We start from the raw sequence: 23,759 nt of genomic DNA, 5'->3' as shown, positions 1-23,759 counted from the left end.
GCGGAGCTGGAGGAGAAACTTGATGAAGTAGTTGTTGAAATACCACAAATACACAATGCCATTCAGGAGCAGTCATCACATATCAAAAGGCTGGAAGATCAAATAGAAGACCTTGAAAACAGGTCGAGAAGGTCGATCCGAAACCTCCCAGAAACCTACACTAATCTTCCAGACACAGTCACGAAGATATTCCGCCACCTTTTACCAGAAATGGACACCGCCATGCTACTCATGGATAGAGTGCATAGGGCTCTCTCCAGACCGCCACAGCCCTCCATGGCCAGAGACATTATCTTAAAAATGCATTACTTCCATATCAAAGATCAAATACTTACGGCAGCCAGGAATGCACAAACACTCTCGTATGAAGGACACTCTTTACAAATCTTTGCAGATTTAGCTCCGATCACCCTACGCAGAAGGCGAGAGCTCAAGCCTATTTTATCCATATTAAATAACATGCAAATAAGATATAGATGGAACTTTCCGTTCAAACTATCATTTACCTATCAAAACAACCCCTACTCCTGTACGACAGTTGAAGAGGGACAGGAAATTCTTAGGAAGCTACATCTTTTAACAGACATACAAAGCAAGGATCAGCCACCTAAACCTCAGAGACAATACTTCCAAAGGGAATGGACACCTGCAAGGAAACAGAAAACCCCCCGAAAAGGGCTCAAAAACTCAAAGACCCCAAGCAGGACTGATCAGAGTTCAGAATCCGAGGACGAAGAAACCTGAACTTACAAACAAACTCTTCAGGCCTTTCATCTATCGCTGTTTAACTACCTGAATAGGCAATCCACTGTTCTGTAAAGGTATTATGGTTACTTAAAAAATGCATATTAATTTTTAGTACCTATTCCAATAACAAAAAAAAGGTAAGGTTGTGAGTTGGATAGATCAGCATTTTACTGACCCTACATAATGTTTCCGGACATTACACTCTTGTCTAAACCGTTGAGACGTTCCTCATAATTCATACCCTATCCCTTTCAAACCCACACCCATATCCTTGTTTACCCAGCACCCTCCCACCCCCTACCAGATTACCCACTTATCTTTCCCTCTCTTCCTTCCCTCCCCATGCCCCCCCCAGTTATAGCATGGTTCTCATATTCTAAACATTAAGATACATGTTGATTTTTTTTTTTGCACTATTGTGAAAATGAATAATGTCACTGTTTAATTGCTCTACTCATTTGACTTGAAATGTTTATGTTTGTTATGTTTGTTATAATTATAATGTTCTTAATAGTTGATGACTCATTGTACATTACAATGCACACTTTATCACAGATAGCATCACTCCTAAAGTTCACAAGGAAAGCTAGAAAACCTATAATACAAGCTCCTACCACCATAGGCAATTCTCTACTTCTAGCCTATCACATAAGATATATCAAACAAAAGTTTTCATCTCCACTATTGATATCTGCAGTGCTCCGCATAAATACAAAAATTAGACGAGCCAACAGAAATATACATATCAGCACATACACAACTCCTACCCAAATATGGCTCCAATCACGGTAATCACACACAACGTTAGAGGTTTGCACTCTAACGTCAAACGAAAAAAGGCACTTCAGGAATATAAAAATCTGCAAGCACATATAGTGTTACTACAAGAAACACATTTCACAAAAGCAAGCACACCAAAATACTGGGATAAAGCATATTCACAACAATACCATACAACTACACATAAGAAGCATAGAGGAGTGTCAATTCTATTACACAGTTCCTTAAACTTTAAAGAGGAAGAAATCATAACCGACAAAGAGGGAAGATACCTGATAATTAGGGGATACATACACAATACCCCTATCATGATAGGCAATATCTATGCCCCAAACGACCACCAAGCTCAATTCCTAACTAAAGTTAGCAAACTACTAACCATGTGGAATAAATATAAAATAATTGTGGGAGGAGATTTTAATCTCACATTAGATAATCTAATAGACAGATCCCAACATATAACCTGTACGCAACAGAAAAGAGAACCTAAACATAAAATCCTGGGTGATTTCCTGCTTGATCACAATTTTATTGATGGGTGGAGGACCTTAAACAAAGGTGTGAGAGAGTACACATATTACTCACCAGTTCACGACTCTCATTCGAGAATCGACTACATTTTATTGAGCCAGATTCTGGTTCCATTACTCATGCAGGCGAAAATACATAATTGCACATGGTCAGATCACTCTATAGTTGAGACCACACTACAGGGGATAACAAATCATAATAGAACCAAAGCATGGGCATTTAACCCTAAAATAATAGGGGACCCACTTGTTAAGCAAAAATTATTAGATGAACTTACCCACTTTATAGCAGCAAATAATGGATCTACACTTAACCCATTACACCAATGGGGAGCACTCAAGGCTTTCGTTAGAGGTTACCTGATGACTGAATCAGCAAGGCAGCATAGACTCCACCAATCACATATAGGAAAACTGAGAACAGACATTTCAAACCTGAAAAGGGAAGTGATAGCACACCCAAGCAATGCTAATAACAAACAACTGAAACAGAAAAACAAAGAACTAGACAATCTCCTCTCAGATGAAGCTAACAAATCCATAAAACTACTAGATACACACTATTTTATCCATTCCAACAAACCTGATAGAATGTTAGCAAACAAATTCAAGGAAATCACTAGAGCTACAGCGGTACCACAGATACATACACCGACAGGAAAGGTAACAAATGACCCCCTAGAAATTGCAAACTCCTTTGCTGACTATTATAATGCACTCTATAATCTCCCGACTCCCAAAGTGAACCAAGAAGCGGCTGAAACACTAAATAAGTTCCTAGCAGACAGTACAATGCCTCAATTGTCTCAATCTGACGTTACAATGCTAAACAACCCCATTTCAGTAACAGAGGTTTTGCTTGCCATAAAAGATCTTAAGCCAAACAAAGCTCCAGGACCAGATGGTTATTCCGGAATATTTTATAAAACCTTCAAAAATATATTAGCCCCACAATTAGTCACTATCTTTAATTCTATAATGAAAGGAAGTGAAATCCCAAAAGAAATGCTCCTGGCCAGAATATCAGTTATCCCTAAACCGGGGAAAAATAAGCAGTTATGCCAAAATTATAGGCCCATCTCCCTTATAAGCCAAGACATAAAACTGTTCACGAAAATCCTGGCAAATAGACTAAACGATCCCCTAACTAAATTGATACATTCAGATCAAGTCGGTTTCATTAAATCCAGGGAAGCGCCAGACAATACCCGTAAAGTCATCAATTTAATAAATTATGCTGCGGTACATGGAGTGCCTTCTCTGCTCCTTTCGTTGGATGCAGAGAAGGCATTCGATAGAGTAAACTGGAGCTACATGACCGCCTTATTGACTAAAGTAGGAATACGAGAATTCTTAAACGCTATCTCATTACTGTACTCAACTCCTGAAGCATATATTAGACTAGCAGGATATAACTCTAAATCAATACCAATCCGAAATGGAACAAGACAAGGATGCCCCCTCTCCACACTGTTGTTCGCCTTGTGCATAGAACCCCTAGCACTTAAAATTAGGGAATGTACAGATATCTCAGGAATTAAAGTAACTAATACAATATATAAACTTGCATTATTTGCAGATGATGTCATTTTAACCCTTACAAAACCCACACTTTCTTTACCACCCTTATATAATATCCTACAACAGTTTGGAGCGGTGTCAGGATATAAAATAAATGAAGATAAATGCAAAGCCATAGGAATCCATCTACCATTGCATACTAAAAAATTGTTAGAGGCTAATTTCTCCTTTAAATGGGCAAGCAAAACTATAAAATACTTGGGAATTCACATCACGACTGATGTCTATGCACTTTTTAAATATAATTACAAACCCCTATTCGCAAAAATACGGCAACTTATGTCCAAATGGACGAAATACAAAATATCATTCCTGGGAAGGATTATAGTATCTAAAATGACAATCCTACCAAAACTTCTTTACCTGTTCAGATCTTTACCTATATCCATCCCAATAAGGGAATTACATAGTTTACAAAACGATATTCTCTCTTTTATTTGGCAAAATAAAAAAGCGAGGATTAACAAGCATATTATGACCAGACATAGAGACGGGGGAGGAATGGGTATACCCCTTCTGATATCATATTACAACACCGCCAGAATGGCACAAACAGCTTTTTGGTGTACAAGAGATAAAAACATACAATGGGTGCAATTAGAAGCTAACATAATAGGAGTTAATAATATAGCCAAACTTCTATGGTCCACTAAACAAAGCAGGCCTCAGCAGGGGAAGCGATTCATATCCATTACACACACATTATATATCTGGGACAAATTAACACATTATTATCAAATCACAAACACCAAATCCCCGATAACCCCTCTAACTGATCTCAACTCCTCCATAGATAAGATAGTACAGGATAAATGGGCTAACAGAGGACTGTACAGGATAGCAGACACCCTCATTAATGGGACATTCATGACACATAACCAATACAATGAACTAGACCCTTTAGACACACATACGTGGTACCACTACTTCTAGTTACGCTCTAGAGTACATGAAATTATGGGTACATCAACCACACGCGTTACCACCCCCTTTGAATCCATATGTCTTTCTAAAACTAGGCCAAAAGGCTCCATAACTAAATTATACCTAATATTCAATATAAATAATAACACGAACAAAACATCAACAATGGACAAATGGGAAGCTGATTTAGGAAAGGAATGGGCAATTACAGACTGGATTCAGACACTCAGACAGGGTACAAAGTTCACGATTAACTCTGCATTACAGGAAAATTACCTAAAATCAGCCTATAGATGGTATTTATACCCCACTAGACTACATAAGATAGGAAACCAAAATAGTAATTTATTTTTCAGAGGATGCGGAGAGATTGGCACCTATATGCATATGTGGTGGCACTGTGAAAAAATACAACACTTATGGCAAGAAACAAACAAATTATTGCAAGACATATATGACAGAGAAGTAACATTATTACCGGAACATGCTTTGCTACACCTCCCAATGAGAGGATTCCTACCAAAACAAAATAAATTAATTGCTCAATTATGTACAGCCACGAGATTATGCCTTGCTAGATACTGGAAAAATGAACCACCAGGGTTCTTCATAATTCAACAAAAAATAGAGTATTTATACAAAATGTTTAGTTCAGTAGCGGATTTAATGGCAACTAAAGACACATTCATAGAAATATGGGAACCTTGGATAATGTACACAGAAGCAAAACACAGAGAGCAAGCCAACACCATCACAACTGTCAGGCCCCATATCAATCCTGGTGTACAAGCTAAATAGCCAAAGACAAGCTAATAGTATACCAACACAGACCATATCAGGAGAGTTACTGATTTAGGAGAGATGTTGAAGTTTTGAATGTACAAGTCAACTATTCTTAGTTTATATCTATTTGTTGTCCTTTTATATCTGATAATAATTCATACAAAGTTTTCAGGAAAACGAGAATGGACCACAGACTTTACTGTTTACATTTATTATTTTTAGTTTTAGTTTTTTTTTTGCATTGTATAATTTATCTTTCTGTTATGATGTGCAAAATATGCAAGCACAATATGTTATATGTTACATATGATAATAAAAGCAATTTCTGAAGAAAAAAAATATCCTGTTATTATTTCTCTTGTGGCACTGTGATGTCAGGATAGTACGTAGTCTTTTATATAAAGTACATGCAATAGACTGTCTTAAAGATGGTGGATGCTGCTGCAGTAATAAGGGTTAGCAACCCTATAGCAAAGTTGTGTTTGGAACACAAAAAGTTTGTGTAATGCTCTATGCAAGGTGGTAATAGGTTGTATTTGAAATTTCAGATATATTTCTGTTTAAGTGTGGTCTCCTGTAGGTTATGCAATTATTTACAGCTGTGTATTTATAAAGCTTTTTAATAGCGTAACCGTCAATAAATTAAAGAGCCTAGTACTTTACCACCTTGTAGTCAAGTGTCTCTTAGTTGGTTTTAGGAAAAGTGATGCCGTAGTTGAACGAGGAATGTCCGCACGCTTTCTGCAAATCCATACGCGTTTCGAAGTGATAACACACTTCTTCGTCAGAGGTTTGAAAGTGGAGTGGACTGTGAGCGGCATCGTAGCTATTTAAAAGGCAGAAGTGGGCGTGTTTTTTTTTTTCCTCCTCCTGTCCAAGTACGGCTATTTCCTCCTCCTGTCCAAGTACGGCTATTTCCGTGTGACGTCAGGCGTATTGACGCTTGTGTGTCTGTTGTCATGGTTACGTCTGGTTTTGTGTACTGTTAATCGCCAACTGTCAGGTCCTATTTCCTCCCTATGTGTGATTTTTGGAACATGATAAAACTATAAGGAGCTATGTTAGTCAACTATTAAATGCCCATTCTCTCATTTCGTAAATATGATGTTATGGGACATGGTGTGGTGAATTTATTTTCGTTATAGTATTACAGAAAGCAAGAATATTTATTTACAATTTTCATTAATTTATTTTCGTTATAGCATTACAGAAAGCAAAAATATTTATTTGCAATTTTCATTAATTTATTTTCGTTATAGTATTACAGAAAGCAAGAATATTTATTTGCAATTTTCATTTATTTCTATTTAAATAATATTACAGAATAATATATTTCTATTAAAATAATATTACAGAAAATGAAAATTGCAAATAAATATTCTTGCTTTCTATAATACTATAACGAAAATAAATTCACCACACCAGATCCCATAACATCATATTTACGAAATGAGAGAATGGGCATTTAATAGTTGACTAACATAGCTCCTTATAGTTTTATCATGTTCCAAAAATCACACATAGGGAGGAAATAGGACCTGACAGTTGGCGATTAACAGTACACAAAACCAGACGTAACCATGACAACAGACACACAAGCGTCAATACGTCTGACGTCACACGCAAATAGCCGTACTTGGACAGGAGGAGGGGAAAAAAACACGCCCACTTCTGCCTTTTAAATAGCTACGCTGCTACTCACAGTCCACTCCACTTTCAAACCTCTGACGAAGAAGTGTGTTACCACTTCAAAACGCGTAAGGATTTGCAGAAAGCAGGCGGACATTCCTCGTTCAATTACGGCATCACTTTTCCTAAAACCAACTAAGAGACACTTGACTACAAGGTGGTAATGTACTAGGCTCCTTAATTTATTGACGGTTACGCTATTAAAAAGCTTTATAAATACACAGCTGTAAATAATTGCATAACCTACAGGAGACCACACTTAAACAGAAATATATCTGAAATTTCAAATACAACCTATTACCACCTTGCATCGAGCATTACACAAACTTTTTGTGTTCCAAACACAACTTTGCTATAGGGTTGCTAACCCTTATTACTGCAGCAGCAACCAACATCTTTAAGACAGTCTATTGCATGTACTTTATATAAAAGACTACGTACTATCCTGACATCACAGTGCCGCAAGAGAAATAATAACAGGATATTTAACTGCCTGTATCTTACCTCATATATTGATTGAGGGTGCTAAATGTAAGCATATTTTATCTTGTATAATAAATCCTGCTTTTATTTAAACGGTATTACGCTATGTGTTTGTCTTTTCTTTCTCCACCACGATCCCTGTGACGACCTGAGACAAGCAAAGATCCTCACCACCAAAAGAAAAGAGAGAGTCCAAGAATCTCCATTACTTTTCAACAAACGACACCAGGCAAACATACCTACTCAAGAGAGTCCAGGATTGCCATTAAAGACAAGCAACAGAGAGTCCAGGATTTCCATTGGCACAAAGATTTCTTCAAAAAGGATCACAAGATACCAACCTGACAAGAACCTAAGAACCATCTATAAACTTCATTGAGCTGACATCTTACCTCATAGGATTGAGGTAACCTCTCGTAAGCACGTTTAACTTACCTTAGATAAAGAAGTGCTGAAATATCTACAGAGAAAAACTTTTCCTCAAAAAAATCTAATGGACTAGCACCTAAGAAAGTTAATTAAAACATATTGACACCATCATTATCAATACACCAATAACATATATATATATATATATATATATATATATATATATATACACAGTGGATATAAAAAGTCTACACACCCCTGTTAAAATGGCAGGTTTCTGTGAGACAGATAAATCATTTCAGAACTTTTTCCACCTTTTAATGTGACCTATAAACTGTACAACTCAATTGAAAAACAAACTGAAATCTTTTAGGTGAAGGGAAGTAAAAATAAAAAAATAAAATATGGTTGCATAAACTAATACTTTGTTGGAGCACCTTTTGATTTTATTACAGCACTCAGTCTTTTTTGGAATGAGTCTATCAGCATGGCACATCTTGACTTGGCAAGATTTGCCCACTCTTCTTTGCAAAAACACTCCAAATCTGTAAGATTCTGAGGGCATCTCCTGTGCACAGCCCTCTTCAGATCACCCCACAGATTTTCGATTGCATTCAGCTCTGGGCTCTGGCTGGGCCATTCCAAAACTTTAATCTTCTTATGGTGAAGCCATTCCTTTGTTGTTTTGGATGTATGCTTTGGGTCGATGTCATGCTGAAAGATGAAGTTCCTCTTCATGTTCAGCTTTCTAGCAGAAGCCTGCCAATATTCACTGGTATTTGGAACTGTTCATAATTCCCTCTACCTTGAATAAGGCCCCAGTTCCAGCTAAAGAAAAACAGACTCAAAGCATGATTCTACCACCACCATGCTTCACTGTGGGTATGGTGTTCTTTTGGTGATATGCAGTGTTATTTTTGCGCCAAACATATCTTTTGGAATTATTGCCAAAAAGTTCAACCTTGGTTTCATCAGACCATAACACCTTTTCTCACATGCTTTTGGGAGACTTCAGATGTGTTTTTGCTAAATTTAGCTGGGCTTGGATGTTTTTCTTCGTAAGAAAAGGCTTCGGTCTTGCCGTCTACCCCAAAGCCCAAACATATGAAGAATACAGGAGATTGTTGTCACATGTACTGTACAGCCAGTACTTGCCAGATATTCCTGCAACTCCTTTAATTTTGCTGTAGGCCTCTTGTTAGCCTCCCAGACAAGTTTTCTTCTCGTCTTTTCATCTTTTTTGGAGGGACATCCAGTTCTTGGTAATGTCATTGTTGTGCCATATGTTCTCCAATTGATGATGACTGTCTTAACTGTGTTCCATGGTATATTTAATGCCTTGGAAATTCTTTTGTACCCTTTTCCTGACTGATACCTTTTAACAATGAGATCCTTTGGAAGCTCTCTGCAGACCATGGCTTTTGTGTAGGACGCGACTAAGAAAATGTCAGCAAAGACCTACTAGAACAGCTGAACTTTATTCAGGGTTAATCAAAGGCACTTTAAATTATAGCAGGTGTGTAATGACTCTTATTTAACATGGTTTTGAATGTGATTGCGTAATTCTGAACACAGCTACATCCCCAATTATAACTGTGCACACTTATGCAACCACATTATTTTAGTTTTTTTTTTTTTGTTTACTTCCCTCCACCTTAAAGATTTCAGTTTGTTTTTCAATTGAGTTGTACAGTTTATAGGTCACATTAAAGGTGGAAAAAGTTCTGAAATGATTTATCTTTGTCTAATTCTTTTTTACATCACAGAAACTTGACATTTTGGGTGTGTAGACTTTTTATATCCACTGTATATGTATATGTGTATATATATATATATATATATATATATATATATATATATATACACACACACACACTCATATGTATACATACACACACACATACTGTGTGTATGTGTGTGTGTATATATATATATATATATATATATACATACATATGCATACACACACATATGTGTGTGTATGTGATTGTATATATGTGTGTATATAATAAATATATATAATTATGTACTGTATGTGTATATTATATTTATATTTATATATATATATATATATATATATATATATATATATATATATATATATATATAATGTGTTAAGCTTTATTATTATCGGTTATTTGTAGAGCTTTATCTGATTTTGCTTTTTTTCTACGTTAATTTTTTTTACACATAAATAAAAGGAGTACATTATAGCTTTTCTTTAAGTATCAAGAAGTACCTACAGCTAATTTCATTTAAACTCGTTTTGTCGTTTGTATTGTAATGCATTCAGCCTGTTTTGAACAATGAGAAATATGTACTTTGATTCTGTGCAGGTTAATGCATTTTTTATTGAGAAATGTATGTTTAACAGCTATATTTCGCAATATTTCATGCCCAAAGTTCAGTTAGGAACTTGTGAGGTGGGCCTTGCTGCATTTTCCTAACATTGTTGCTGCCCTCAAATAGAAAACCAGAGTAGGTTTACTCTGTTCTCTCTTTTTCTACAGGTCTCTGTGAGGAGTGGCATCCTCTCACGTCGGGTAAGCTGTCCTCCTGCCGGACGGCTAAATGCAGGTAAGTGCCTTTTGTCTTCTAAGTAAGGGAGATGGTGCACTTTAAGGACTGTGCAGACTTTCTTGGGACACAATATATCCTAGCTAGGATGTTAATAATGACAGTGTGCAGGCACTTATTGTGAGATGTGAAAAAAACTGTTTCCCTTTTAGTGGTTGAAAGGGTTAACAGTTACATAAGGCTTTATTTTATTTGTACAATATCGCATGTATGAGTAATGGAATTTCCTTCTATTAAGAAATCATTCACAGTAATGTCCCAATAAATAATTTTCTATAGCTAGAGAATTGGGGTTTTTCATGGTTTTGCTACAGGAAGTTTGGAACAGAGGCCTGTAGCTATATATATTTATGTTTGTACTGTTTCACGGCAAGTCTCTATACTCTTAAAGTGACAGTGTTCATTTAAAAAAATGCTAAATTTTAATGCAATTTATTTTGCTAGTCTCTCAAGATGATGCTGTTTAGGCAATGCCACGGCTTTTTCCTCAAATGTTCCAAGCCTCATTGGCATCACATGCAGTGCCGTGTGGTTCCTCTCAATCTCCTGGAGGAGTGTATTTGCCTACAGGTTTTGCAGCTCAGGTATCCTTTGCGGTACCTGTGGCTGTATCTGTTTTTCCTTACCTACAGGGAAAATGCATTAAAGTTTTTCAGATAGTAAAGTTTCTGACTTACATTTTGCTACACAGGCCGCTCTCCCTCCTAAGTCTGGTGAGCATGATTTGCCGGTAGCTTCTGAGGGTGAAATCTCAGATTCGGACAGTATAATTCCCTTATCTGATGCTGAAGTGGTCTCCTTCAGATGTATGCTTGCACACCTCGTGTATTGTTAAAGGAGGTTTTAGCTACTTGGACGACATTAATAACCCTGTCGTTGTCAACCTTTGGAAGTTTGTTAACTTTATCATTTCTATGATGTTCCTTCCTATGAGGAAGTGTTTCTAGAACTTTTCTCAGGAATAGGAGCAGCTAGTGTTACTTTTTCTCTCTGTCTCCCTTTCTTTAAAGGATTTTCCTGTTGCTGACTCTATTAAAATGCCTTAGGTAGAAGGGAGCTTTTCTACTATGGCTTGGAGTACTTTGATCCCTATGGAGGATAGCTGTCCCTTTACTGATACACGAATAAGAAGCTGGAGGTTTATTTGATCATCTAGAGTGATGCCTTGCCTATTTAGACTTGCTGTACTAGCCTACGGGGCATTGTGGCTGAAATTTTGGTCAGCTGAGAAGACTATCTGTGGCTTAGTGGCACAGTCTTGGCTCTATAATACTGCAGATGCAAGTTCAATATCCAATTTGACCAAGACATGTATCATTATTTGGATTATATTTAATTTCTCTTTCAAAATCTAAGCTTCTGGCACTTCCTTACAAGAATGAAACCTTGTTTGGACCTGGTCTGGCAAAAAAGTCTTTCTACTACACGTCAAGTGGAATAGACTAGAGGAAAGTGTTCCTTTCACTGTTTCTGCAGGGTCAGTCCGGTCTTTTGGGCCTACGGCCACACCGCCCTGAATGCGCCCAAACTCGTCTGATCTAGGAAGCTAAGCATAGTTGGGCCTGGCTAGTACTTGGATGGGAGACCGCCTGAGAATACCAGATGCTGTAGTAGCAATCGAAGTTTTTCCTCCCAGGGGCAGATTTCACCTTTCTAGGGTATCTGCAGTCCAGGTATAATGTGAGACGTTATTGAACTGGGTTCAGGACATTCCTTTCTGGGAGTGATAGTTCCAGCCCCATTCAGGGAACGGGATCTAGGTTTTTGTTTCAAGTTTCTCAGAGTACAGTCCTTCAAAGTAGTATTCATTCTCCTTTGATTCTAGAGGGTCTGTTCATGACAAACATAGACCTGAAGGATATGTATCTTCTTGTTCCCTTTATCTGGGATCTTCTCAAGTTTCTGAGATTAGTCTTCCTTGAAAGACTCTTTAGGTCTTGGAACATTGCAGGGGTGCCCTCCTGGACATTATATGGTTCAGGCTTCATCATTTCTTCTAGCAAACTCTTTTTTCAAGAGATCTTGTCTTTTCTACGTTCCCATGGAATGGGAATTTAGGGAAGAGTCCCCTTGTTCCAACTACAAGGGTGAGGGATCTTATTAGATTTTCTATCTGTGAGAATATTTCTAACAGAGGTCAGACAATCAAAGATTTCTTCCTCTTACCTATCTACCGTCTGCTATTCGGCCAACAGCGAGCTATAGTGGTCCAGTAGATGGCTTAGCCATCTTCTAACCGAAGTTGGTAGTTTAAATCCAGCTGTAGCTGATTTTCTCTTCACTTTCAGTGCCTTATGTATGGAGTTAATGGGTCTGAGGGTCCCAGGGATGTCATCCCTTTTCTTGAGTCCATTTGAGTGCTCTGCAGGTATTCATGCTCAGTCAATGGAAAGGTGACCATTCTGATCTCTTTCAGAGGATAGATCTGGTTCAGCTTTAACAGATTTTTGTTAGTGGTGGTTTCTCAGGAGTATCTGTCTCGGGGTTCATGTTTCTGGAGACATTCCTGGGTAATTGTGACCACAGACGCCAGCCTGCTGGGCTGGGGAGCAGTCTGGAACTCATTAAAGGCGCAAGAACTTTAGACTCAAGAGGAGTCTGCTCTCCCCATCAACATCTCGGAGTGGAGAGCGATTTTCAATGCTCTGAGGGTTTGGCCTCAGTTGTCCTTAGCCGGTTTATCAGGCTCCAGTTGGATACTATCACCTCAGTGGCTCAGGAAGGAAGTGAGTTCCTTAGCCATGAAGAAGGTGGCTCGGCTTTGTTCAGTGGGCGGTAGCTCACAATGGCTGTCTATATGCCATCCACATTCTAGGAAGAGGACTTCCTGAGCAGACAGAATTTTCATCCCGGGGAGTGGGTTCTCCATCCGAAGATGTTCTCCAGGTTAACCCTCACATGGGGGGGGGGGGGGGCTGGAGTTGGTTCTGATGGCGTCTCGGCAGAATGCCAAGCTTCCAAGTTACAGTTCAAGGTCAAATGATCCGCAGGCCGCCCTGATAGTTGATCGGGCGGTTCCTTGGGTTTTTAGTCTAGCATATCTGTTTCCTCTGTTTGCTCTCTTTCCACAAGTCATTGCTTGTATCTTCAGGAGAGAGCATCGGTTATTCTAATAGCTCCTGCGTGACTTCACAGGACCTGGAATACTGTTCTAGAGAAGTTGTCATCTCTTACACCTTGGAGGTTGCCTCTGATGAAGGACCTTCTATCACAAGGTCCATTCCTTCATCTAGATCTCGTTTCTCTGCAGCTGATTGGAGTTTGAACGCTTAGTCCTATCTAAGTCGGTCATTGTGACTCTGATCCAGGTTCAGAAACCTGTTCTAGAAAGACTTTCCATAGGGTATAGCGTATATTCTTTTATTGGTGTGAATCCAAGGGTCACTCTTGGAGTCAGGTCAGGATTCCTAGGATTTTGTACTTTATCCAGGAAGGTCTCGAGAAGGATTTGTTTCACAAACGTCTGACGGATGTGCCAGATGTTCTATCTTTTTGTCAGGCCTTAGTCAGAATCAGGCCTGTGTTTATGCCTGTTGCTCCTCCTTGGAGTCCTTACCTTGTTCTTAAGGTTTTGCAGCAGGCTCTGTTGAGCCTTTGCATTCCATAGATATTAAGTTATCTTGGAAGGCTTTGTTTCTTTTTATTATATTTTCTGCTCTGAGAGATTTGGAACTCTGCTTGCAGTGTGCCTTATCTTATTTTTCATGCTGATAAGGTAGTTTCTTCGTTTGAAGTTGGGTTTTCTTCCTTAAAGGGCCACTGTAAGTAAATATTTTCTATGCCTGTTACTAACTAACTACCCCAAATACGCTTTTTATCAATAGCATTTCATTAACATATCTCTACCGTATATCAGAAATCTTGTCTGCAAATTTAATTGTTTTCCAAACCCACTCCGTGGGTATCCTTTGCTCTGTACCAATCCGTTTACAATACCTAGGTTTCAAAATGGCGCTTTAAACACAAAGTTATTGGTTTAAGTATTTTGAACACTCAGTGCTGAAAATAGTGGGCAGGATAACGTGACATCATCAGCGAATAAAAGATATAACTTTTAGAATGTTATGAAACTTCGTTTTGGAGAAAATATAGGTCAGTAGGTTTTAATTAATGTTTATTAACTTTAATGTTAGTTGTTTAGCTTAAAAATTATAACAGAAAGTAATGCTTTAAGTAGTTTCAAATAGGAACTTGCTGTTCCTTCTCTGTCATTATCATTCTTAATAAGGAACGTTTGTTGCACACTTCATACAGGTGACTGAGGATTTTCGCCAGTCCTCTGCCCTGTTTATGTGTTTCTCAGGAAACGTAGGGTCAGAAAGCTTCTGATACTTTTATTCTTTATGGTTGAGAGGTTTAATTAATTTTGCTTATGAGACTGCTGGTTAGCAGCCCTTTCTGAGAGAATTACAGCTAATTCCACGAGGACTGTTTCCTCTTTTTGGGCCTTCAACAATGCAGCTTCGGTGGAACAGATTGCAAGACTGCAACTTAGTCTTCTCTGCATAAATTTTCCAAATTTTTGAAATTTGATTTCTTTTGCCTTGGCTGAGTTTTCTTTTGGAAGTAAAGTTCTTCAGGAGGTGGTGACTTTGCTTAAAGTCTACCTGTCTTGTCCCTCCCTTTTCATCTGTGTCCTCTAGCTTGGGTATTGGTTCCCAACAGTAATTGATGACGTTGTGGACTCACCATCTTCTAGGAAAGAAAACAAAATTTATGCTTACCTAATAAATTTATTTATTTCTGGATATGGTGAGTCCATGACCCCACCCGTTGTTTTCAGACAGTTATTTTGACTAAACGTCAGGCATACATTGTATTATTCCTTTTTCCATTTCCCTTCGGTCGAATGACTGGAGGTTGCGGGAAGGGAAGTGATACTTAACAGCTTTGCTGTGGTGCTCTTTGCCTCCTCCTGCTGGCCAGGAGTGATATTCCCAACAATAATTGACGACGTTGTGGACTCACCATATCCGGAAATAAATAAATTTATCAGGTAAGCATACATTTTGTTTTTTCCCATATCGTCCAGCCCTAGTAGAAAGGTTCTTCAGGCAGTTGTCTTGGTTTAATAATTGTGCCTATAATTTGAGTTTGTCATAAAAGACATTATTTCTCAGTGAAAAAGCTGTTTTTATTTTAATCCCTCCCTTTTATTGTTAATTGTGGACTTCCACATCTTGGGTATTATATCCCATACGTAACAGTTCATGGACTCTCGCCACCTATATGAAAGAAAACATAATCCTGATAAATACATTTCTCTTGTTAAGTGTGTTCAGTCCACGGGTCATCCATTACTTATGGGATATATTCTCCTTCCCAACAGGAAGTTGCAAGAGGATCACCCAAGCAGAGCTGCTATATAGCTCCTCCCCTCACATGTCATATCCAGTCATTCTCTTGCAACCCTCAACAAAGAAGGAGGTCGCGAGAAGAGCTGGAGTTTTTACTTATCTATTCTTCAATCAAAAGTTTGTTATTTTAAATGGCACCGGAGTGTGCTGTTTTTCTATCTCAGGCAGTATTTGGAAGAAGAAACTGCCTGCGTTTTTTTTCTATGATCTTAGCAGGCGTAACTGAGATCCACTGGCTGTTCTCGACATTCTGAGGAGTGGGGTAACTTCAGAAACTGGGAATAGCATGCGGGGTCCTCCGCAAATGAGGTATGTGCAGTACTTTATTTTCTGGGAATGGAATTGACTAAGAAAATACTGCTGTTACCGTATGATGTAAGTACAGCCTTAAATGCAGTAGTGGCAACTGGTATCAGGCTGATAAATGTATGCGCAGTCGAGTTATTTTCTAGGGACTAGAATTTGACTGAGAAAATACTTTTAAAACTGAAATAATACTTAAGCCTTATCTGCAGTGGTAGCGACTGGTAGCAGGCTTAGTGATAACTTTGCATGACATTGGAAAATGTTGGTTTTTAATAAAACGTTTACTGGCATGTTATTCGTTTTTGTGAGGTACTTTGGTGATAAATCTCTTTGGGCATGATTGTTTTCCACATGGCTAACATATTTTTCTGCATGGAAACCGTTATATCAGGGCTCCCACTGTTGTGATAGGAGTGGGAGGGACCTTGTTTTAGCGCCTTGTTGCGCAGTTAAAATTCTAGCACAGTCTTCCTGCTTCTTCCTCCTTGATCCAGGACGTCTCTAGAGAGCTCAGGGGTCTGCAAAATTCATTTGTGAGGGAGGTAATCAGTCACAGCAGATCTGTGACAGTGTGCTGACTGTGATTAAAAGCGTTAAATCTTAATTGATATCTGTTTTATCCGTTTTGGGTATTGAGGGGTTAATCATCCTTTTGCTAATGGGTGCAATCCTCTGCTAATAATACACTTCTTGTTAAGAATTGTTTAATTATATCTGTATTTTTGAAGCGCTGCAGCGTTTTTTATATTGCTTGTAAACTTATTGAAAGTGATTTCCAAGCTTGCTAGTTTAATTGCTAAGTCTGTTTAAACATGTCTGATTCAGAGGAAACTGTTTGTTCATCATGTTCAAAAGCCAATGTGGAGCCCAATAGAACGATGTGTACCAATTGTATTGATATTGCTTTGAATAAAAGTCAATCTGTACCGATAAAGAAACTATCACCAGACAACGAGGGGGAAGTTATGCCGCCTAACTCTCCTCACGTGTCAGTACCTGTGTCTCCCGCTCGGGAGATGCGTAGGATTGAGACGCCAAGTACATCTAGGCCTTTACAAATCACTTTACATGATATGGCTAATGTTATGAAAGAAGTATTACATAATATGCCCGAATTAAGGGGCAAACGCGATAACTCTGGGTTAAGGACAGAGCGCGCTGATGACACGAGAGCCATGTCTGATACTGCGTCACAATTTGCAGAACATGAGGACGGTGAGCTTCATTCTGTCGGTGACGGTTCTGATCCTGGGAGACCGGATTCAGAAATTTCAAATTTTAAATTTAAGCTTGAGAACCTCCGTGTGTTACTAGGGGAGGTATTAGCGGCTCTGAATGATTGCGACACGGTGGCAATTGCAGAGAAATTGTGTAGGTTGGATAGATACTATGCGGTACCGGTGTGTACTGACGTTTTTCCTATACCAAAAAGACTTACAGAAATTATTAGTAAGGAGTGGGATAGACCCGGTGTGCCTTTTTCCCCTCCCCCGATATTTAGAAAAATGTTCCCTATAGACGCCACCACACGAGACTTATGGCAGACGGTCCCTAAGGTGGAGAGAGCAGTTTCTAAGTTAGCCAAGCGTACCACTATCCCGGTGGAGGATAGCTGTGCTTTCTCAGATCCAATGGATAAAAAATTAGAGGGTTATCTTAAGAAAATGTTTGTTCAACAGGGTTTTATATTGCAGCCTCTTGCATGCATTGCGCCTGTCACGGCTGCAGCGGCATTCTGGTTTGAGTCTCTGGAAGAGGCGATTCGCACAGAGCCATTGGATGAGGCTTTGAGCAAAGTTAGAACCCTTAAGCAAGCTAATGCGTTTGTTTCAGATGCCGTAGTACATCTAACCAAACTTACGGCTAAAAATTCCGGATTCGCCATACAGGCGCACAGAGCGCTCTGGCTTAAATCCTGGTCAGCGGATGTAACTTCCAAGTCTAAGCTACTTAACATTCCTTTCAAAGGGCAGACCTTATTCGGGCCCGGCTTGAAGGAAATTATTGCTGACATTACGGGAGGTAAGGGCCACGCCCTTCCTCAGGACAGGGCCAAACCAAAGGCCAAACAGTCTAATTTTCGTGCCTTTTGTAACTTCAAGGTGGGAGCAGCATCGACTTCCACCGCTCCAAAACAGGAAGGAACTACTGCTCGTTACAGACAGGGTTGGAAAGGCAACCAGTCATGGAACAAGGGCAAGCAGGCCAGAAAGCCTACTCCCGCCCCTAAGACAGCATGAAGACAGGGCCCCATACCCGGAGAGGGATTTAGTGGGGGGCAGACTTTCTCTCTTCGCCCAGGCTTGGGCAAGAGATGTGCAGGATCCCTGGACGTTAAAGATTATATCTCAGGGATACCTTCTGGATTTCAAAACCTCTCCTCCACAAGGGAGGTTCCATCTTTCGAGGTTGTCGACAAACCTAGTAAAGAGAGAGGCATTTCTACAATGTGTACAAGACCTCTTAATCATGGGAGTGATCCACTCAGTTCCGCGATCGGAACAGGGACAAGATTTTACTCAAATCTATTTGTGGTTCCCAAAAAAGAGGGAACCTTCAGACCAATCTTGGACTTAAAGATCTTAAACAAATTCCTAAGGGTACCATCGTTCAAGATGGAAACCATTTGAACCATCCTACCCATGATCCAAGAGGGTCAATATATGACCACGGTGGACTTAAAGGATGCTTACATTCATATACCGATTCACAAAGATCATTAGCGGTACCTAAGGTTTGCCTTTCTAGACAGGCATTACCAGTTTGTGGCTCTTCCCTTCGGGTTAGCCACGGCCCCGAGAATTTTTACGAAGGTTCTGGGCTCACTTCTGGCGGTACTAAGACCACGAGGCATAGCGGTGGCTCCGTACCTAGACGACATTCTGATACAAGCGTCAAGTTTTCAGAATGCAAAGTCTCATACAGAGATAGTTCTAGCATTTCTGAGGTCGCATGGGTGGAAAGTGAACGTGGAAAAGAGTTCTCTGTTACCACTCACAAGGGTTCCTTTTCTAGGGACTCTTATAGATTCTGTAGAGATGAAGATTTACCTGACGGAGTCCTGGTTATCAAAGATTCTCAATGCTTGCCGTGTCCTTCATTCCGTTCCAAGCCCATCAGTAGCTCAGTGCATGGAGGTAATCGGCTTAATGGTCGCGGCAATGGACATAGTGCCATTTGCGCGCCTGCATCTCAGACCGCTGCAACTATGCATGCTCAGTCAATGGAACAGGGATTACTCAGATCTGTCCCCTTTGCTAAATCTGGACCAGGAGACCAGAGATTCTCTTCTCTGGTGGTTGTCACCGGTTCATCTGTCCAAAGGAATGACCTTTCGCAGACCAGATTGGACGATTGTAACAACGGATGCCAGCCTTCTAGGCTGGGGAGCAGTCTGGAATTCCCTGAAGGCTCAGGGATCGTGGACTCAGGAGGAGAAACTCCTTCCAATAAACATTCTAGAATTAAGAGCAATATTCAATGCTCTTCTAGCTTGGCCTCAGTTAGCAAAACTGAGGTTCATCACATTTCAGTCGGACAATATCACGACTGTGGCTTACATCAATTATCAAGGGGGAACCAGGAGTTCCCTAGCGATGTTGGAAGTCTCGAAGATAATTCGCTGGGCAGAGTCTCACTCTTGCCACCTGTCAGCGATTTACATCCCGGGCGTAGAGAACTGGGAGGCGGATTTCCTAAGTCGCCAGAACTTTCATCCGGGAGAGTGGGAACTTCACCCGGAGGTATTTGCTCAACTGATTCGTCGTTGGGGCAAACCGGATCTGGATCTCATGGCATCTCGCCAGAACGCGAAGCTTCCTTTTTTACGGATCCAGGTCCAGGGACCCGGGAGCGGTGCTGGTAGATGCATTAGCAGCCCCTTGGGTTTTCAACATAGCTTATGTGTTTCCACCATTTCCGTTGCTACCTCGACTGATTGCCAGGATCAAACAGGAGAGGGCATCGGTAATTCTGATAGCGCCTGCGTGGCCACGCAGGACCTGGTATGCAGACCTAGTGGACATGTCGTCCTGTCCACCATGGTCTCTTCCTCTGAGGCAGGACCTTCTAATTCAGGGTCCTTTCAACCATCAAAACCTAATTTCTCTGAGGCTGACTGCCTGGAAATTGAACGCTTGATTCTATCAAAGCGTGGGTTTTCGGATTCGGTTATTGATACATTAATACAGGCTCGGAAACCTGTGACCAGAAAAATTTACCATAAGATATGGCGTAAATATTTATATTGGTGCGAATCCAAGAGTTACTCATGGAGTAAGGTTAGGATTCCTAGGATATTGGCTTTTCTACAAGAGGGTTTAGAAAAGGGTTTATCCGCTAGTTCGCTAAAGGGACAGATTTCAGCTCTGTCTATTCTTTTACACAAACGTCTGGCAGAGAATCCAGACGTCCAGGCCTTTTGTCAGGCTTTGGCTAGAATTAAGCCTGTGTTTAAAGCTGTTGCTCCTCCGTGGAGCTTAAACTTGGTTCTTAAAGTTCTTCAGGGTGTTCCGTTTGAACCCCTTCATTCTATTGATATTAAGCTTTTATCTTGGAAAGTTTTGTTTTTGATGGCTATTTCCTCGGCTCGAAGAGTCTCTGAGTTATCTGCCTTACATTGTGATTCTCCTTATCTGATCTTTCATTCAGACAAGGTAGTACTGCGTACTACACCTGGGTTTTTGCCTAAGGTTGTTTCTAACAGGAATATCAATCAAGAGATTGTTGTTCCATCATTATGTCCTAATCCTTCTTCAAAGAAGGAACGTCTTTTGCATAATCTAGACGTGGTCCGTGCTCTGAAGTTCTGCTTACAGGCAACTAAAGATTTTAGACAAACTTCTTCTCTGTTTGTCATTTACTCTGGACAGAGGAGAGGTCAAAAGGCTTCGGCTACCTCTCTCTCTTTTTGGCTTCGTAGCATAATACGTTTAGCCTATGAGACTGCTGGACAGCAGCCTCCTGAAAGAATTACAGCTCATTCCACTAGAGCTGTGGCTTCCACCTGGGCCTTTAAGAATGAGGCCTCTGTTGAACAGATTTGCAAGGCTGCAACTTGGTCTTCACTTCATACTTTTTCCAAATTTTACAAATTTGACACTTTCGCTTCTTCGGAGGCTGGTTTTGGGAGAAAGGTTCTACAGGCAGTGGTTCCTTCTGTTTAATGTTCCTGCCTTGTCCCTCCCATCATCCGTGTACTTAGCTTTGGTATGGGTATCCCATAAGTAATGGATGACCCGTGGACTGAACACACTTAACAAGAGAAAACATAATTTATGCTTACCTGATAAATTTATTTCTCTTGTAGTGTGTTCAGTCCACGGCCCGCCCTGTCTTTTTAAGGCAGGTTCTAAATTTTAAAATTATACCTCCAGTCACCACTGCACCTTATAGTTTCTCCTTTCTCGTCTTGTTTCGGTCGAATGACTGGATATGACATGTGAGGGGAGGAGCTATATAGCAGCTCTGCTTGGGTGATCCTCTTGCAACTTCCTGTTGGGAAGGAGAATATATCCCATAAGTAATGGATGACCCGTGGACTGAACACACTACAAGAGAAATAAATTTATCAGGTAAGCATAAATTATGTTTTTTTTCATGGTGGCGAGAGCCCACAAGGCCCCACCCGTTTTGTGGTTGTTTGTTTAAAGCACATAGTTTTTCCCTGCTCCTCGGTTTTTGCTTCTACTTGGTAGGAATGTATATCCCATACATAATGGCTTGTAGACTCTCGCCACCATGAAATAAATTAATTTATCAGGTAAGATATAAATTTTGTTTTTAAAAGCTCTAAATACATTTAAGAAAAAATATAGGTAGAAAATTACAATAACATTAATTTCAATTTAGTTCAGTGATTGACTTATATGATATACTTGCGAGTCCTTAAAAATAGTCCATAGTGATTGTCTAATAAACTACCTTTAAGCCATAGCATGGAGATGGGGAAAGGTGTAGGGGGTCACAGCCAGTCCCCTACCTTTATAGTAGCCACTAATTAAGAGCAGTTAAAATGCTTGCAAATAAAATAATTATGTAATTAATAAATAACATTACTCACATTGTATTTCTTCTCAACAGGTGAATTTGAAAACGTCATTAATCCTAATTATGCTCAGAGTGCAGAAGCTCCTTTCAATCCTCTTGAAAATCAAAAAAGCCACATGGGAAATTTATGTTCTGGAAGTGGGAAATGCTTTACCCAGAAATCACATCTTATTACTCATCAAAAAATTCATACATCAGCGAAAGCATTTTCATGTTCTGAATGTGGGAAATGTTTTCACCAGAAATCGAGTCTTTATAGACATTTGAAAATTCATACAGGAGAAAATCAATTTTTCTGTTCTATATGTGGGAAATGTTTTACCCGTAAAGATAATCTTGTTTCTCATCAGAAAATTCATACAGGAGAAAATCAAGTTTCTTGTTCTATATGTGGGAAATGTTTTAACCGTAAAAGTAATCTTGTTTCTCATCTGAAAATTCATAGAAGAGAAAACAGATTTTCTTGTTCTATATGTGGGAAATGTTTTCTCAATAAATCACTTCTTTATAAACATCTGAAAGTTCATACAGGAAATAATCAATTTTCCTGTTCTATATGTGGGAGATGTTTTACCCGTAAAGATACTCTTGTTGCTCATCAGAAAATTCATACAGGAGAAAATCCATTTTCCTGTTCTATATGTGGGAAATGTTTTAACCGTAAAAGTAATCTTGTTGTACATCAGAATATTCATACAAGAGAAAACAGATTTTCTTGTTCTATATGTGGGAAATGTTTTCTCAAGAAATCACTTCTTTATAAACATCTGAAAGTTCATACTGGAGAGAATCCATTTTCCTGTTCTTTATGTGGGAGATGTTTTACCCGTAAAGATACTCTTGTTGCTCATCAGAAACTTCATACTGGAGAGAATCCATTTCCCTGTTCTGTATGTGGGAAAAGTTTTACCCGTAAGGATACTCTTTTTGTTCATCAGAAAATTCATACAGGGGAGAAAGAATTTTCATGTTCTGTATGTGGAAAAAGTTTTACTATGAAATCAACGCTTTTTAATCATCAGAAAATTCATACAGGAGTGAAAGGATTTTCATGTTCTAAATGTGTGAGATGTTTTACTCATAAATCAAGTTTTATTAGGCATCAGAAAGTTCATATTACAGGAAATTCAGGAGATAAGATCTTAAAGGACCATTAAACTTGACATTTCAGCAACGCATAAAATATTTAATTATTGCAAGTGAAACATTATTGCAATATACATTCATTATTTATTTATTTTTTTCAATCTTTTTATTTATGTCAAAGTTTAACATAACAATAAAGAAAATTTACAACAGCTTCTAAACTGATAGTGTCCTTTGGTATGTTCATAGAGAAATGCCTCATTTTGCAGTCCATGTCTTAGACTTTCTACTGTTGGTGCAATAAGTGGCAGAGTAGATCATGAAAACAATAAAACAGTCAACAGAACAGTTACAACATGTTTACAAATCTAAGATATATAACATAGTTTGCTAATGTTACTTAAATAATCGATTCAACATATATTGTGTAATAAAAATGACTCGTTACTCATTAACAGTTATATGTCTCTCTTAGCTGTCAGGGAGAAAAAGAGGGAAG

At 39.2% G+C, this 23,759-nt stretch overlaps 1 protein-coding gene and 1 pseudogene across 1 annotated transcript in view; both read left to right on the top strand.

Annotated features, from left to right (window-relative positions):
• LOC128636439 (gastrula zinc finger protein XlCGF26.1-like) overlaps positions 1-23,481 on the top strand; it is a 204,880-nt gene extending 181,399 nt beyond the window's left edge. The window contains exon 9 of the mRNA XM_053689453.1: positions 22,208-23,481. Coding sequence (XP_053545428.1) covers positions 22,208-23,331 — 1,124 coding nt within the window. The 3' untranslated portion in view covers positions 23,332-23,481. The remainder of the gene's footprint in view (positions 1-22,207) is intronic.
• LOC128636781 (uncharacterized) lies at positions 11,959-12,077 on the top strand (annotated as a pseudogene).
• Positions 23,482-23,759: the final 278 nt, after the last annotated feature.

Source organism: Bombina bombina, chromosome 7 (genome assembly GCF_027579735.1).
Source record: "Bombina bombina isolate aBomBom1 chromosome 7, aBomBom1.pri, whole genome shotgun sequence".
In the NCBI taxonomy this organism is placed as follows: Eukaryota; Metazoa; Chordata; class Amphibia; order Anura; family Bombinatoridae; genus Bombina; species Bombina bombina.
This window is presented reverse-complemented; position numbering and strand designations above follow the sequence as displayed.